This window comes from Centroberyx gerrardi, chromosome 21, assembly GCF_048128805.1.
Source record: "Centroberyx gerrardi isolate f3 chromosome 21, fCenGer3.hap1.cur.20231027, whole genome shotgun sequence".
NCBI classification, from domain to species: domain Eukaryota; kingdom Metazoa; phylum Chordata; class Actinopteri; order Beryciformes; family Berycidae; genus Centroberyx; species Centroberyx gerrardi.
This window is the reverse complement of record NC_136017.1, coordinates 7271608-7287389: the sequence shown is the minus strand read 5'-3', so window position 1 is coordinate 7287389 and position 15782 is coordinate 7271608. Positions and strand designations below refer to the sequence as shown.

The 15782-nt window shown below is 41.2% G+C and overlaps 1 protein-coding gene across 1 annotated transcript in view; it reads right to left on the bottom strand.

The window, feature by feature from the left end:
- Positions 1-278: 278 nt before the first annotated feature.
- The window catches only part of tns1a (tensin 1a), a 51352-nt gene continuing 35848 nt past the window's right edge, over positions 279-15782 (bottom strand). The window contains exons 13-24 of the mRNA XM_078290996.1: positions 12379-12453; positions 10913-10994; positions 9656-10248; positions 8941-9027; positions 8481-8609; positions 7837-7932; positions 7624-7701; positions 6902-6973; positions 5384-5552; positions 4103-4171; positions 3960-3989; positions 279-3668 (exon numbers count right to left, since the gene is read on the bottom strand). Of these exons, the coding sequence (XP_078147122.1) occupies positions 3539-3668; positions 3960-3989; positions 4103-4171; positions 5384-5552; positions 6902-6973; positions 7624-7701; positions 7837-7932; positions 8481-8609; positions 8941-9027; positions 9656-10248; positions 10913-10994; positions 12379-12453 (1610 nt within the window). The 3' untranslated portion in view covers positions 279-3538. The remainder of the gene's footprint in view (positions 3669-3959; positions 3990-4102; positions 4172-5383; positions 5553-6901; positions 6974-7623; positions 7702-7836; positions 7933-8480; positions 8610-8940; positions 9028-9655; positions 10249-10912; positions 10995-12378; positions 12454-15782) is intronic.

The window sequence follows — 15782 nt, the reverse complement described above, 5'->3', positions numbered from 1 at the left end:
GCCGACTCCAAGGTGTTGCATATTCAGCACACCTGACAGAAAAGCAATCTCAAAATAGTGAGGAAGGATTAGGGTTACTGGGTTACTGGTTGACTCCCACAACATCGGAAAATAAAAACTACAGAGCAAGGATCCTTTGAAAATAAAAAAAACCTACTTATTTTAGATCTAAAAACAATTGATTCTAATCTATAAAATAAGCTTTTTGTCATCTGATCATGAGTTCATTCATTTACATCCACTCATCATGAAACACAAAAACCGAAGGTACAACCGTATGATTTACTGTAACTGATTTGTATTGCTTTAATGTTTTTTTTTCTCCTTAGGAACAGGTAAGCCATGACAATATAATGTAAATGATAAGCGCAAACAAACCTGAGACCCTTTTGTACATCCATAGTAGCACATTCATACAACAAGTCCCATCTGTACATAGGGGTCACAGAAATCACTTCTTTTTCACTAAAACAACTAGGTGACTCTTTACTCAAAACCAACAGGTGCAATGCAAGAGTTCTTCCTATGATGTAAGATCTTTAGATTTAACTTTTATTTAATGTTGCATTGTTTTCCCCAATGACTACAAATGGTATAAAGCCATGGATAGCTTGTCAGTAAATCGGAGGTATAAGGCCGGCACGACTCTGCACTGCACCTCTTTGCCTTCAGTAAAGCATCACCATACATTCCTCCATTTGTTAACACTGACAACTGTGATAGTGTGATAATGCGACAACAAAACAGAAGGATTTTTAAAAACATGTCAGAAAAGAATAAATAATAAGAATAAATAAATCACTGGAAAAAACAAAAAAACAAAAAAAAAACGGTGACTTTCGAGAGGGCCGGAGAAGACACCTTTGGCAGTCTGAGATTTAGCTTCGACAGAGCTGAAACCGTAGAGCTTTAGCGTAATGGTGAGACTTTATTTGCCTTGAACACTAGTGACACCCATATGAAATTTATGTCACTCTCTCTTTTGGTGTTGTGACTATAAGTGCTTTGTTTACACACTTCCGAATTGGGGGGGGCACAGCAGGTTTAGGCCTGTTCCCTCTTGAACAGGTTATGGAGATGGGACACAAAACAATAAAACTCCACCTTTTCAGCTGAGTGTCCAACTGTATAGTGCTAATAGGGCCCTAATATTTGACCTTTGACCTTAGTGTCCTCGCTGGAAGAGCTTTTACCGCTCCAGTGCAAGCAGAGTTACTTCAAAGACTAGAGTTCATCTAAGTTACACTTAACAGTTGCAAGAGCTGAGAGAGGTGAGCAGTTTAAACGATAAAAACCAACCGTGAAACACAACAATGGCTGATAACTGAGAAGTTGTTGTGTCGCTCAATATGAATGTTTCTTATGAACATAAAAAAAGCAACATGCAGCTAGTCAGCATAGACGTTAAGTGTTTGAATCTTTGGCAAATCATAATCGTAACTGTTATGGGTGCATACAGCTGTTTTCATATTGCATTTGAGGTTCGGCTTCCAAACACTTTTCCGTGCTTCCCTTATGAATTTGCATGTCTACACCGTGTTCGGTTAAACGTTCAGAGCTACCGACGCGTTCGTTCGCCTCGCTGAAACCCACTCAGATGCTTCTGTCCATGCAATTTTTTCCCTGTACAAACTCTTGGCTCCTATCTCATTCATGCCCTACCTCTTTCTCAGAGAACGCAAAATGATAAACATGACGAGCCAAAACAAACATATACATGTACAAAGTAATGTACACCATATATTCAAACACATTTCAAAATCGTCAGACTTTGAAATCATTAGCCAAAATAAGTATATATTTTTTTCTCAACCCATTAGGTAATCTTCTTTATCTAGACTGTACAATATATGTATATATGAGTAATCATGAGGGACCAAAGCAACAAAAATAAATACTTTTTCGCTATGTCACCTTTCAAAGTAGTATATCTATGTACATTTATATCAATATCAATTTCCTTAGCTTATTGTGAATGGTTGAGCATGTGTTCAACAAGCAGGCATTTGCGCACAGTGTGGAAACTCCTTGTTTTTTTTTTCCTTTTGCCCTAAAGGTATCTAAATGTAAATTTTGACGACATGGTAAATTCACTGTGGAACCAAAAACAAAGACTAGACTGTCCTTGATACAGTGAAAGGTAACCCTGGCTCAAATGGACAACAAAAACAGTAAAAATATTGCATCTCACCACCATGTGACTACTTCAACAATGGGTTGTCTACTTCTTTTTAGGACTCTGAGAAGAGTACAAAAATGTTGTCTATTTCATGCAGTCTTTGACAAGTCATACAACCTCAGTGTACTTGTCTAAAGGTTTAAGTCATTTTAGCACACAGCATAGAATGTTTTGGGTGATGTTGAACGTAGCTATGAGGGAGGGGGTGCATTTGGGACTACAACATGCAGAACAGTGCATAGGTCCAGGTCATGGGGCCAGTCCCTGGCGTTTTCCAGTGTGTTTCAGTGGCAGCGTCTATGAACAGATCCACTACTGCAAGCAGTTGGTGACGGGCGAGTCTACGTGACGCTGGGGGCAGGGTCCAAGCCTGACTGAATGGCGCCATCTTGTGGACAGGACGTCCCTCTCTGTCTGCCACGGCAAAAACCCGAATCAGGAGCCCTCTCGGATTGCAGGCGAGCATAATCCACCTTCGATCCAGAAACAATTAGCGAGTTTGGGGAGGGAGCGATCAGGCTTGGACCGGAGGCCGAGGTGATGCAAGTGTGGCTGCATTGACCGTAGTGCGGTGACCTTAGTGTGGCGTTTGATGAGTCTGGTCTGGAGTTTAGATCAGTCGTTGTTTCACTGCAGAGCCCTTTCCAACACACAACAGGCCCGGAAATGACCACTCTAAGGATTTCACAAATGACTTTTGTGGAAGGTAGAAGAACCAAGCTTAAAGATCAAGCTAACATGCATAAGGTCTTCAGACACTGTTTTGCTAAAAGCCGTCAAGGCCAACTTTTTTTTCCTGAAGACACAAGTTCAAGAAGAAACCATATTTCTTTTCTTTTTTTTTTTTGTTCAACATTTCATCTTTTGAAAAGAGAGAAAAAATAATGGCTTAAGAGACTACCTCATTCTTGCACTTGTTTTGCAACTACCTTTGGTAAATCAATCCAAAAAAACCCTGAAACATATATGAGTCCTTACTTGTTCCCCCACTGAACTTCGCTTTATTCCTTTAGTCTTTAGCTAGCGTTTTCCTCTTGTACAGGTTACCCTGTGAATAATTTTTCTCCTTTCAACAGCCTCCAAGTTTGTCACGTTCACAACTCCACACCACACGTCCTCTGGCACCAGTCTGGATCCACACCAAATCCTTCGAACTGAGACTTCTTCGAAAAAAGACCAAAGTCAAGACAAACCAGCAACGCAGAATGAAAAAAAAGGAGAAGGGAAACGGAAACAAACTACAACCGACAGGGAACAGAAATGAAAAAAAAAAAGAGGACATCGTCGAGTCCTGGCGAAAAAGACACCAATGAAGAGGGGAAATATCAAAATGGCCGCTGCCATTCGGACGTTGGAGTTTCATCGCTTCATCATTTTGAGGACAAAGCTGACGATGGCTGAGGCGGGCTGATCTGGGTCCAGCTCAGCGAACAGGTGGCTGACATTGTCTGTTGTGCTTCCTTGTTTCCGTGCAACAAATCCAAAAAGCCTGGTGGGATTGAGAAAAAGAACCTGGTTTAGTATGCATCAAGGGTTATACTGGCATAATGGTTCTGTATGTCAATATGCCATTATGTTATTATGTGCAATATGTCAGTATGAGCAACTGGGGCAAAATGCTAAATGGACAAAGGCAATCAAGATGTGGCCTTGCACCATAGTATGTCAATATGTGGATTTGTGCATTATCTTTCTTGTATTAGAGGAATTTCCATGTGGGATAAATAAAGTACTTATATTTTATCCCTATCTGTACAATTCCAAAGGTTTCTAAACTTACTTCACTGAGCCGCCTCCTTCTTTGCCCCATCTATGGAGAGAAAAGGCAAGAAATGTATTTAAATGAAAGAAAATCCGCAGTTCATTTTCGTTTTTCATTACGTTTTTTTTTGCACATGAAACAGTCCTTTAATTCAGACTTACTTTCTATCCTGGGGATCAATATCACAGTAGGTTACCGTGTTGATGGGATAATGCCGCCTGAAGAAAATCCTGTGGTGAGAGAAATCAGAGATCACACAAGCTATCAACAAAGTGAGTGAGTGTGTGTATGCAAATGCGTGCGTTTGTGTGTTTATGGGTAAATATGTGTGCATCTGTGTGTGTGTGTACAAACCATGGGAGAGAGAGAGAGTAAGAGAGTGCTGTGAGAGAGAGAGAGTGTTTGCAGGCGTATGGGGGTCAAATCCTGCCAAAAATCCTAGAGAACCAGCACAGTACCTGCAACACCTACCTTGGAAATCTGCACTGCAGCTGAAATACAGTATGTTCATGTGTTTACGCGTTAGAGGATATCAACACTCGATAATAATCTACCTTGTGACGTCTGCATGCCTGTCCTGGAAAAATAACTCCTGGCTTTGGGAATGGTTCACTCAGCTTGCCAAGACAACTTTCTGATGTCCTACTTTGATCACAATGTTCACCTAAGCAAGTGAAAGCAATATGAAAGCATATACAGTAGAACCATTTTTGTTTTATGCCTATGAAAACAGCTTAATGTGTTTGTCAGGCTATTGTTTTTGTTTTTTTTGCTAATATGACACAACACAGGCACATCTCAACTGTAACTGCAGGATATTTTGAAACAGTCAAAGGCAATTGCATTGATAGATTTTGATTCTCAGATGCTTCAAATGATTATTTGTCTTTGCAATGAATGCCCTATCTTTTGATTCAGAGCATTCAGTTTGCAGTACCCACTTTTGTCCACTTGAGGGATCTGTTCACCACACAATGCATTCCATAGCATTACAATTGGCTGATATCTAGATTTGTAAATAAGGATAAATTACACACTAGGACATCAAAACTTTCTTTAGCGTCTTGGCAAGCTTGGTGAACCACTCTTGAGTGTATTTGACAATTCTGTTATTTATCCTGGGGTTTGGCTGTCTTTCCAAGGCAGGTGATGCAGACATCCTCTAACATGTAAATGCATGAATGTGTACAAAATAAATCTAGTGTAGTGCAGGTGTAGCGCACGCATCATTTACACTCTAAGCCATGTGAATGTTACATTACACCTAAATGAAAGACATTACACCAGAGTTACACCTGCGCTATGTGTGTCTAATGCCTGTGTCTCCATTTATGGCGTGATCTTAGAGGTTTGGTCAGATCTTGCAGGTCTTGGTCACAGCCAGGTACTGGTTCTCTCTAGACTTTTGTCAGTCTTGGACATTAAAGCACGTGTCTACTCACTTCCTCTGACTGTCAGTGAGGGTGATGCCCTGTGTGGACACCTTGAAGTGGACGGTGGTTGCGGCAGGCAAAGGGTTGGTTCCCAACGTCTGGCTGATGGCCTTGGCGATGGCCTGAGGCCCCGTGAGAGACTCCATGTCCACAGAGTTGATGTACAGAACATTGCACGCTAGAAGGAAATAAGAGAGAGTCACTGTTAGAAGCCAGCTGTTGGATCAGAGGTGATGTGCATGCAGCTCAACATGTGGTGAGGGGAGTTGCAGTGAGGAGGGTTTCACAAGCCTACAATGATGTTGTACAGTTATGATATTCCCATGCGCTGCACTGTAGCTAGCGTGCAAAACACAGTGTGGAAATGAAGTCAAACAGTTGGTAATACTTCAAGAATACATTATAAAAGGCTTGAATACGTGAGTACATCACTCTCAATACACATGCATTTGTTTTCCTAAAGAGCACAGAACACTTGAAGCTGTTTTTCCTTCAAGACAAAATCTAAATGGCTTTGAGCTGCAAGTGGAAAAAAGGAGGCGTAACTGCAACTCATAAAAAAAAAAAAAAAAAAAATTGGAAAGCATTGTTTCTGTTAGAGCAGGCATCAAAACATTCACATTCTGTCAAAGTAAAGGCTTTAAGAAATGGCAGACAAGATGCAGCAGAACAGTGCAAACCAGTATTTACCATGGGCTTCCTCAGGAACCTTCTGACCTACTGCAATGTAAGGTGACAGTGTGTGAGCAGATACACTGGGAACTGGTTTCAATAAGTACCAGAAACCTCCATATATATTTGTAAAATTACAATTACTTATACTGCGGTTTTCATAGATAGCTAATTGCAATTGTTTTGTATTAAATATGCTTTGTGGTTCAACTGTACTGTATGACATGTAGGGAAGAACTGTATTTAGTGGGACCGATGCAGGATAAATGCAATGGCAATGACTGTAGCTGATTGAACTATTTTGGATTGACAATCCTCAACACCACTGACAACCTGCACCTTAAATCAACTGATGCCACTCTGGATCAGAGCAGGTTACTAATAAGCATATTAGAGTAAGAATTTCTTAATTTTGTCTTTTGCCTCATTATAAACAGTAAATCTGGGCAGTTTACGGATGCTGAGGTTGAATCTTGTTTGACTTTTACTTCATTGTAAAGCAAAGACTTGGTCACTGATTCAAATTCAGCTCCGCGACTCAGAGAAACCTGACAAATGCGGACCCCAAATAAATTCACCTGAAAAAGAGATTCTATAAAAATAATGATTATCATGAATCTCTGGTTGAATGAAGGTTAAAATTAAAGATGTGGAACGAGGTGCACAACTGATTTGATTGTAAATGCTTGATCAAAAGCATGAATTGGATCCGCTGTGAGAATCCATGAATTTGTTTGATTTTCACCGTGTTGTGAAACTGTTTGATGTGATTTGACATCACATCGCTGGGCAAGTCAATTCCCTGGAAAAAATATTATGGATGCTGGATATGGGATTGCAGTTCCTCATCCTCACCTGCTCCTTGCTTCAGAAGTTCAACAACTGGATCAGTGGGTGTGGCCAGTTCCAGGGCCTCCTCATTTGGGTCTGTGAGTGACAGAATAGAATATAATAGATTAGCACTTTACTGTCCAACCAGGATGGAAAAAAACACTTTATTTGGATAGTCCAATGTTGATACTCAAATATCAGTGCCACTATAGAATTTCAATTGCAATTAGAAGATTTGTTTTTATTAAGACAAAATTCACCTATAAACAACTTATATCCTTTAAAAAAATATCAGAATTGTAATTGCCTCAAGTCTGAAAACAGCATTATCAGCAATTATACCATGGAAACGTCAGAATTTTGCTCTGACACTACATGAAACATCAAACTTTTATGGTACATAAACAGTAAATACGCCACAAATTGCCCTGCAATTTCTAGAAAAACACGTCAAGTGTAATAATAATAATACTCACAGAGAAAATCTACAATCCTGGGGGGAATGATTCATCTAACTGTGTGCACAGGCCACTATAGTTTGCTTGTGACCACCTGGTTTGTAAATATTGGCCTAAAAATGTGTTTTGGGTTCCAGTGGCGTAACACAGCGTATGATGTGCATGTGCATTACGTGCTTCAGAAAGTGAAAGCCCTCAGTTATAAAACAGGGATTGTGTCAGTGAGCGGTGAACAGGGAGATTTGACTGAAAAGAAGATAAAGGAATGAAGAGGAGGGTAACGCTGACCTTTGGTGGGGATCATCAGCTTACAGGGCAGAGCCAGTGGAGTCATGGAGTGTTGGTACACCAGGGCAGACAGACAACCTGCACACACACGCACACACACACACACACACAAAGTTATACCGCTGTTAAATTGGATTACTTTGATATCAAACGAAAAGCTGATCTACAAACTAGACGGTTTGTGGCAGAACAAAAGAGGCGCTGTAAACTGACCAAAGTAGGGTTCGTTGGGGCAGCCCTTCAGACGCACGCCTTTGGGACTCGTCTCAATCAGGAAGTGCCTCACCAGCTCGTTAGTGATGTCACCAACTAGCAGAGGAAGCAACAGTGTCATGAGAAACTATTTTGATCACAAATATTCACCTGATCTTAGCCGTCATATATCATACTAATTCTACTACAACTACTACATCTACTACAACTAATAACAATAATAATACAAATAATAATCATAATCATCATCATCATCTTCATCTTCAACAGTAAACATGTTTTCCCCCCCCTGAAAGATGCAGTCCCCCTCTGGGTCAATCAGTAACAAATATGTCACCTTGTTGTGTTCTTTTAATTCTAGCGCCCCCCTTGGGCCAGTCTGTGTAATTTAGAAAATGCCAGAACACAGTGTTGAGATGCATAATTTCAACAGTAAATATGTTTACCCCCTTCAATTGATAGCTTTCTTTTAGACCCCCCCCCCCCCCCCCTCAAACCATTGGCTTTGGTAATTTTGAATACACAGATAATTCTATCCACAAAAACATAGCTACGCTGTAAGCAGAAACATGTTGAAATGACTGAAACTTCTTACTTTCACGCCAGCAAACATGTGTGTCAGTTTTTATTTCAATATTTTTTACCTTTCTTGTTCTGCTGGACGGTGGGTGGAGGGCAGGCCACCTTCATGGCCAGACCGTAGGCCCCGCGGAAGGAATGGCTGTCCCTTATGACAAACGCCCCGGGCTCCCTGTCCTTCAACACGTTGATGGCTGGAAGGAGGAGAAAGAGGAGGACGAGGAGGAGAAGCAGCAGCAGGAGGGGAAGAAGAAGAGTAGAAGCATTGCAAGGGAATTTAACGGAGACGGAAGAAGAAAGCAGAAGCAAGAAAAATGAACATAGAAGAGATGCGACATTGATCGATGAGAGGAAGGGGAGGAAGAGGAGAAAATGGGATAAACACAATGGCAAAGACGATGAGGAGAAAAGACAGCGGGAGAATACAGAATCAGCTGGCAAATGGCTGTGCTGTTGTTATTTTACACTCTAACTTTGAGATCAATAAATTCATAGGGAGGGGGGGGGGGGGGCTGCTGCGCTCACCTTGCTCTCTGGAGATGTCCGGCTTGTACCAGTACTTGGAGGTGTCCTGGACAAACTTGACATTCATTTTAATGTCTGGATAGCCATCTGTATGGAGGGAAGAGACAAGGAATATGATTACTGTTGAAGACCAGCAACTAAGTACATTTACTCAAGTACTCAAGGACAAGTAAGTAGGAATTTTTCCATTTTGTGAGACTTTCTACTTTTCTTCCACTACGTTTCAGAGGGAAATATTGTACTTTTTCCTCCACTACATTTATCTGACGGCTGGAGTTACTAGTTACTTTGCAGAATAAGGTTTTACATGCAAAACATACAATAAGCTCATAAAATATGTTGCATTGTTAGAGTTTAAACTCCCCAACAGTATATGGAGCAGTTAGACCGACAACATTAAAATGCTTCTGACAGGTTAATGCATCAATAATTTAACACTAATTTAACATTTAAATGAGTACTTTTGATACTTAAGTACATTTTACTGCAAATACTTTTACTTTTATTGAAGTATTTTTCCATTATGGTATTGCTACTTTTACTTAAGTAAAGGATTTAAGTACTTTTTCCCTCCACTGTTGAGGACACAGACGTTAGATGAGCTAAAAATCATCTCTCAGCTCTGGTTGACGCAGATGAACACACACTTTTAACTTGAAATCAATCTTTCGGTCTCTGTCTCCCCCCTTTCTCTTTGTCTCGTTCTGGCTCTCACCATATATGGAGAACTTGGAGAGGTCTGGCAGCGTGTGTGCGCCAGTCACGCTTGGAGGGCTGCCACCGCCGGCCGGAGTCGGCGTGGGGTTCTTGCTGTCCATCGTCCCGTACGCGACCCCCCCGTTGGGCCTCTCCGGGTCTCCGCCGGGCGTGAAGTGCCTCTTCTCTGGTAGCTGCGGGGAGACAGGGAAGGCGGGCGTGGCGGGCGGCTGGGCGCTCCCCTGACGAGACGCGGGCCCCAGGTCGTCGGGCGTGCTGTGCCCGCTCGCCATCGGGCGGCGCCCCATCAGAGGGCTGGGAGGCACGGCTGCGCCCGCCGTTTTGGGGTTTCGGCCGATCAAAGGGCTGGAGGGGACGTTGGCGGGGGGAGGGTGTCTGGCCAGCGCCGGGCTGGTTTGGCTGGCCAGGCGGCGCTGGAGGGCGGGGCTCGGCGGCGTGTTGGTGGCCACCGTGCGGTGCAGGGTGTTGGGGCTGCCGGGGACGGTGTGCACCCCCATGATGTTGACCTGGGAACCCTCGGGGGACGGGGGTCTGTGGGGGTAGGGGGGGGCGGGGCTGTGCTGGGCGCTGTCTGAGGAACCAATCCTCCTCCTGCAGACACATGAGAAACATCAGACTGAAGGGTTTGTTTCATCTCAATCTGTTTATGCTCTTTGCATCATACATTTGCAGCTGGATGAGGAAGTGCAGATTGTGGGAAGACTTGTTTTTTGAATTTTCAGCAATAAATTCAGATCATTAAAATGAGTACATTACTATTACTTATGCTGGTCAACAAATTACTCAGGAAGCTATTTGTTTGAATGTTCAACACTAAAACACTCTGGGATAGAGGGACAAAAACTTTTAATTATGCTTTTCCAACATTGCCATAAATGAAATTAAATTCTCCCCTATGTGCAATTGCTCTTTAACAAGGGAATCCACAGATCAATACACTTGCTATACACATCAGTGCCTGGCCAGTGACTTATGAATTTTTACACTTTAAATGACAAGGCCCTTTTGTCATTCTCTGACTGCATGTCATGTTATATAACTTGCTTTCTCCTGCCGCATGTTTTTATCCAATTTTACTTTTAATTGGAGTGATTATGATGTTAAAGGACACATTCTTTCAAAAAAAGGGCTCAAAAGATGCCTTAAGACTGAGTGGCACTATAGAGGATACATTTCCTGATGTTAAAGGCTGTACTAACTGAGCTTCCTAGCACAACAAACTACTGATCTTCTTTGGAGGTCTGGTGCTACTCACCCATCAGGACTGTGGATGGGGCTACTGGAGGAGAGGGGAGCGTTGAACGGCTGTGTTCTTGAGTCCCCAAAACCACGGGTATCTGAGGGGAATGAAGGAGAAAACACACACACACACACACACACACAGATACACACATACAGTCAGCACCAGCTCAGTCAGACATTAGGCTGTTGACATTTTTGCCCAGAACCAAATGGGATGCAATTACAGGGTGTTGGACCCAAAGAAAGAGTTGGAGCGACAGAAAGTCAGTGAAAGTCATTCCCAAAAACAACAAAAACATTCTGTGGAAAGCTAGACACTCTTCAGGTGGGATGCAGAATTGAAAGGGAGTACAGTTGGTTGCAGTGAAAAACAAAAAAAGGTAAAAAAACAAAAAACAAATCAAAAACAAAGAAGAGTTGCAATATCCTTAATTGGGCCAAACACTGTGACTCTGGTGGGGAAGGGGGGGAGCGTGCTGCATATTGCCATTTAAATGCCCTTACCTTGTTCTCCATCACTAGAATCAGAGTCTGACAGCGGAAAAAGACAGAAAGCAAGAGAAGAAGAAAGTGGAGGAGGAGATAGGATGTGTGGAAGAGGAGAAGACAGGGAAGACACACTTGAGCGCAAAGCAAGAACTGGAGGGTGTGAACGCTTACGAAAGGGGCGAGATCAAACTTAGCAATTAATATTTGGTGGGAAGCTTTAATGCTGAAAGTACCATGAGTGAATACAGTGTTGAGCATGAGGAGCAGAGGGCGTCGAACCCCTAACCAACACACTGTTAATGCCATTCTCTACCCATTGAGCTACAGAGAGCCAAGATACTGTGCTATGCAGTGAAGCTGTGTGTTTTAAGTGGCTTGGGCTCTGGAGGTAAATTTCCCATTCATTTTCTCCATAGACATTACAGAAAATCATGCTAAAAACAGTTTTAAGTTTTGAATCTTGTAACAATAGATTAAGAAAAAAATATACATGAAAAACGAAAAACAAGCCAAGGGTACATAACATTTTTTAAGAGGGAATGAACCGCTTATCCCATACAGCAGTGCGAGTGATGTCATCGATTCCTTTTACCTCATTTTACACAGTGATACTAAATACTATAATAGTATAATAGTGATTACTGATTTGTGACGATTGTTGCCACTGTGCACAGTCTTCTCCTCATCTCTACAAAAAAAACATCAACATTATGTGTGATGTTGTTATTTGTTGTTTCTATGGTAACTTCGTCGATTGGTGGGAACTTGTTAAAGCGAGTTTAGCTAGTGTAGTACTTCGCAAGAAACTTGGGAATAATAATAACAAAAAAACGGGAAACCGGAAACAGGAAATTTACTTCCCGAACCCAACATTTCAGCTCTATACCATAACATAAACAGTATACATGGTGTGTGTGTGTGTGTGTGTGTGTGTGTGCATGTGTGTGCGTGCGTGCGTGCGTGCGTGTGTGTGTGTGTGTATAAACTGACCTGATCCACCCTGTTGGTGTGGCTTCAGGCCCAGTGCTGAAAGAGGAGTCTTGGCCAAGCCTGGAGGAGAGCGAGCTAGAGAGAGAGAGAGAGAGCGAGAGAGACAGAGAGAGAGAGGGAGAGATACACACAGATAGAATGAGAAACAGAGAGAAAAAGACAGAAATAGAGGGACAGGAAGATAAAAATGTAATTTGTATGTCAGAAATCTACCAAACTCAGACACTTAATGATGACAGTGGAGATGAGAAACCATGCAACAATTTGGAATAACCATGCAACACAGTTCTTCACATTAACATCAACATGATACTGTATGAAATACTGCTACATCCAGAGATAATGAATGATACAGAAGAGGAAAAATAAAGAATCCAGGGCTTAGAATCTGTTTAATTTAAATCCCAGAACAGACTTGTGCAAAAATACATTAGATTGGTGATTTTCATCTTTGAACAAAACGTTTTAAAAAGACATACCACTCATGATATTAGATATTCAAGTATTATTTCCATTGCCATTTTAGGCATTCAGCTGATGCTCTTATCCAGAGAGATTTACAAGTGCAAGCCAGACAACAGATGTACCAAATGTACCTAGAATAATCTTGTTTAATTGATTATTGATTATTTATAACATAAGACCCAAGGAGTAAAGGTAGAGTGTTTTTTCCCCAGGTTTTTCATGTTTCTACTGCTGAATATCCTCATCTAGAAATAAAACAAAATCATTTGACTCTACTACATTTTTCTTTTTCTTGTTTGTTTCCATAAAGTGGAAAAGGGATTTACTTGCAAAATTGAAATGGAATTGGACCGTAACCCTGTTATGCTGCTGCAGCTGTAGCCGGGGGCCATCCATGCAAAAACAGATGTATGTATTCATGGGAATGTAAGGAGATTTACAGCACGCTACGACCCAAACAATGGCTGCGTCCAGGTTAGATTATGGTTGGATGAGTCAACAACACTGGATTAAAGTGGATGATGGGTCGTATTAGTTTTGCTGTGTGTGAAGAGCGAAGAGCTTTTTCCAAAATGAGATGCCCTAACCCTAACCCTAACCCTAACTATAGTACTTTTTAAATGATAGCAGCTAACTTTAAGGATAACACCGGTGTAATTTTAGTTTTTTCCGATCGCCAAAGTCTAAACCTACTGATGTATTTGCCAGTCAGAGGCTACTACTGTTTTAACTTTTGTTTTGTTTCCACCACCAGAAGTCAGTAACAGTGTGCAGTAATGGAAAAAGTGAATACAATCCCCATTAAACTTGATAATTAGCTGTGTGGTAAAGGTATGTTAGGAAAAACTGCAATACGTGTGCTGTTCAACATGATGTATTATGTTAGCCAAGGCAGCAGTATGTCTCTGAGCTGTTTTTAATGTATTTTTGGAACAAACAGTACCAAAAATACAAACAGTAGTAGCTTCAGGCTGTGGCAAATACATTGCTGGGTTTACACTGTTCATGGGCAATAATGGTGATAGGAAAAAACACTAAAATTACACCGGTGTTATCCTTTAAGTCCTTGCTTTACAAAACACTTTTTACCGATTAGATCCTCTACATCTTATACTGATAAATGAACTTCAGGTAATGACTCTTGTCCAAAATGGACATCTAGCATTTTGGAAATGAACTCTTCAGTTCCATGCGTCCTCCACTTACCAAAGAATCCAAATAGCATGACAGGGAATCAGGCTAAGTGCCCATTTAAGGTGGCATGGAGAGGGGTACTAGGAGGGGTGATAGGGGTAATATGAAGGTTTGAGCCACAGAACAGATTGTTACTGCAACAGCTGTGAGTTCAGGACTGACTGCAGGAGAGGAGGGGGCTGTTTGACTGTTTAAAATCCCACCAATGCCTTACATTGTTATTGCAAGTTAACCACAGTGACACCAATGTTACCACTACCAATATTCAGCTACAGTAAATAGTCCATGCTTCTGTGTTAGATTGTGTATAAGTGATTGTAGCAAGTGAATAACTTTCATGTAGTTGATTTTGGAGCTGACCACTAAAATATTGACTTAATTGAATTATTGATCTAAATAACAATAATTTTGTGTTCAAGTTACAGCAGTGATGTGTAGCTGCATTACATCAAACATCTAAAATTACATTACATTAAAATTAAAAATTACATTATTTTGTGTAGTTGTACTGCATGTACAACTGCTGTGTATATATGGTGTTTCCTTAATGTACAAATTATAGAAATTGTAAAAATTACAGGAACAAATCTAATTCCCTTGTATGATTTTGGAGCTAATGAGAAAAAAGGTACCCAGTCTAACATCCCATGTGTTCACCTCCACTCCTATTTACATTTGCCCTTCCTAAATTTGTTTTGGAGGAAAAAATACAAGGATGTGACAAACTATTTCCCCTTGTTATTCACAAGCATCATTTGCACACACCTGCTCAGGTATTGTTGTTTGCTGTCATGTAAAACTCATGTTCTTCCGAGTGTCTTGCTCATGCAAATGCAAAAATTTGAAAACATATTTGAATATTTTCAAATTTTGAATTTGCTTGAGCAAGACACTTTGCAATGCCTCTTGAAGGTGGGCTCTGCTTGTCCCTGAGTCTTGACAGCATATGTATACACAGGGGTTCCCAAACTTTTACATGCCAAGGACCCCATATAGATACATGTTAGCTGACAGACCACCATATGATGTTGTCCTATTGACCCCCATATGAGGGGATTTTGTATCGAATTGTACACGTCCTCAGTACAGTTTTACAAAATACAGCCAAATTCATGCATTCTGTCATTGTGCATATTTCAAAAGTATTGGTGAAATTAAAGTATTTCTCATGTTGCTGCGGATCCCCTTTAACTCTCTCAAGGACCCATGGGGGTTCCAGGACCCCACTTTGGGAACCGCCGTGTTTCTGACTCTGTGCCAACGATAAAGACTCTTTATGTGGGCAGAGATAAAACTGAGATGTACACAGACAAGCAGGGTACCAGTGATAGGAATCAGAATCCATAAACGATATGATAATACAGTTAAATTAATGATGCATTTTAGTGCTTATCTCACAGGCTGATCTGGTACAGTTGTTCTCAACTCACATTTTGTGTGTGTGAATGTGTGTATGTGTGTGTGGTGGTGTGTGTGTGTGTGTGTGTGTGTGTGTGGGGGGGGGGTTGATGTATAGAATCTGATGAAAATATTTTCCTGATATGCAAATTCTGTATATAATAACGTTTGCTTCTGAAATAATCCATATTTCAAGGTTTCTTCCGATAATCAGTCTGGTAAAGAAGCCTCAAAAGGGGAAAATAAAAAAATTTAGGTGTCATAATTCATTATTCTGTGCGTTTATGCCTGCAACAAGGGAGCAAGTAACTAGGTATCGCTTTGTTTTTGGGGGGGTCGCAACCTGA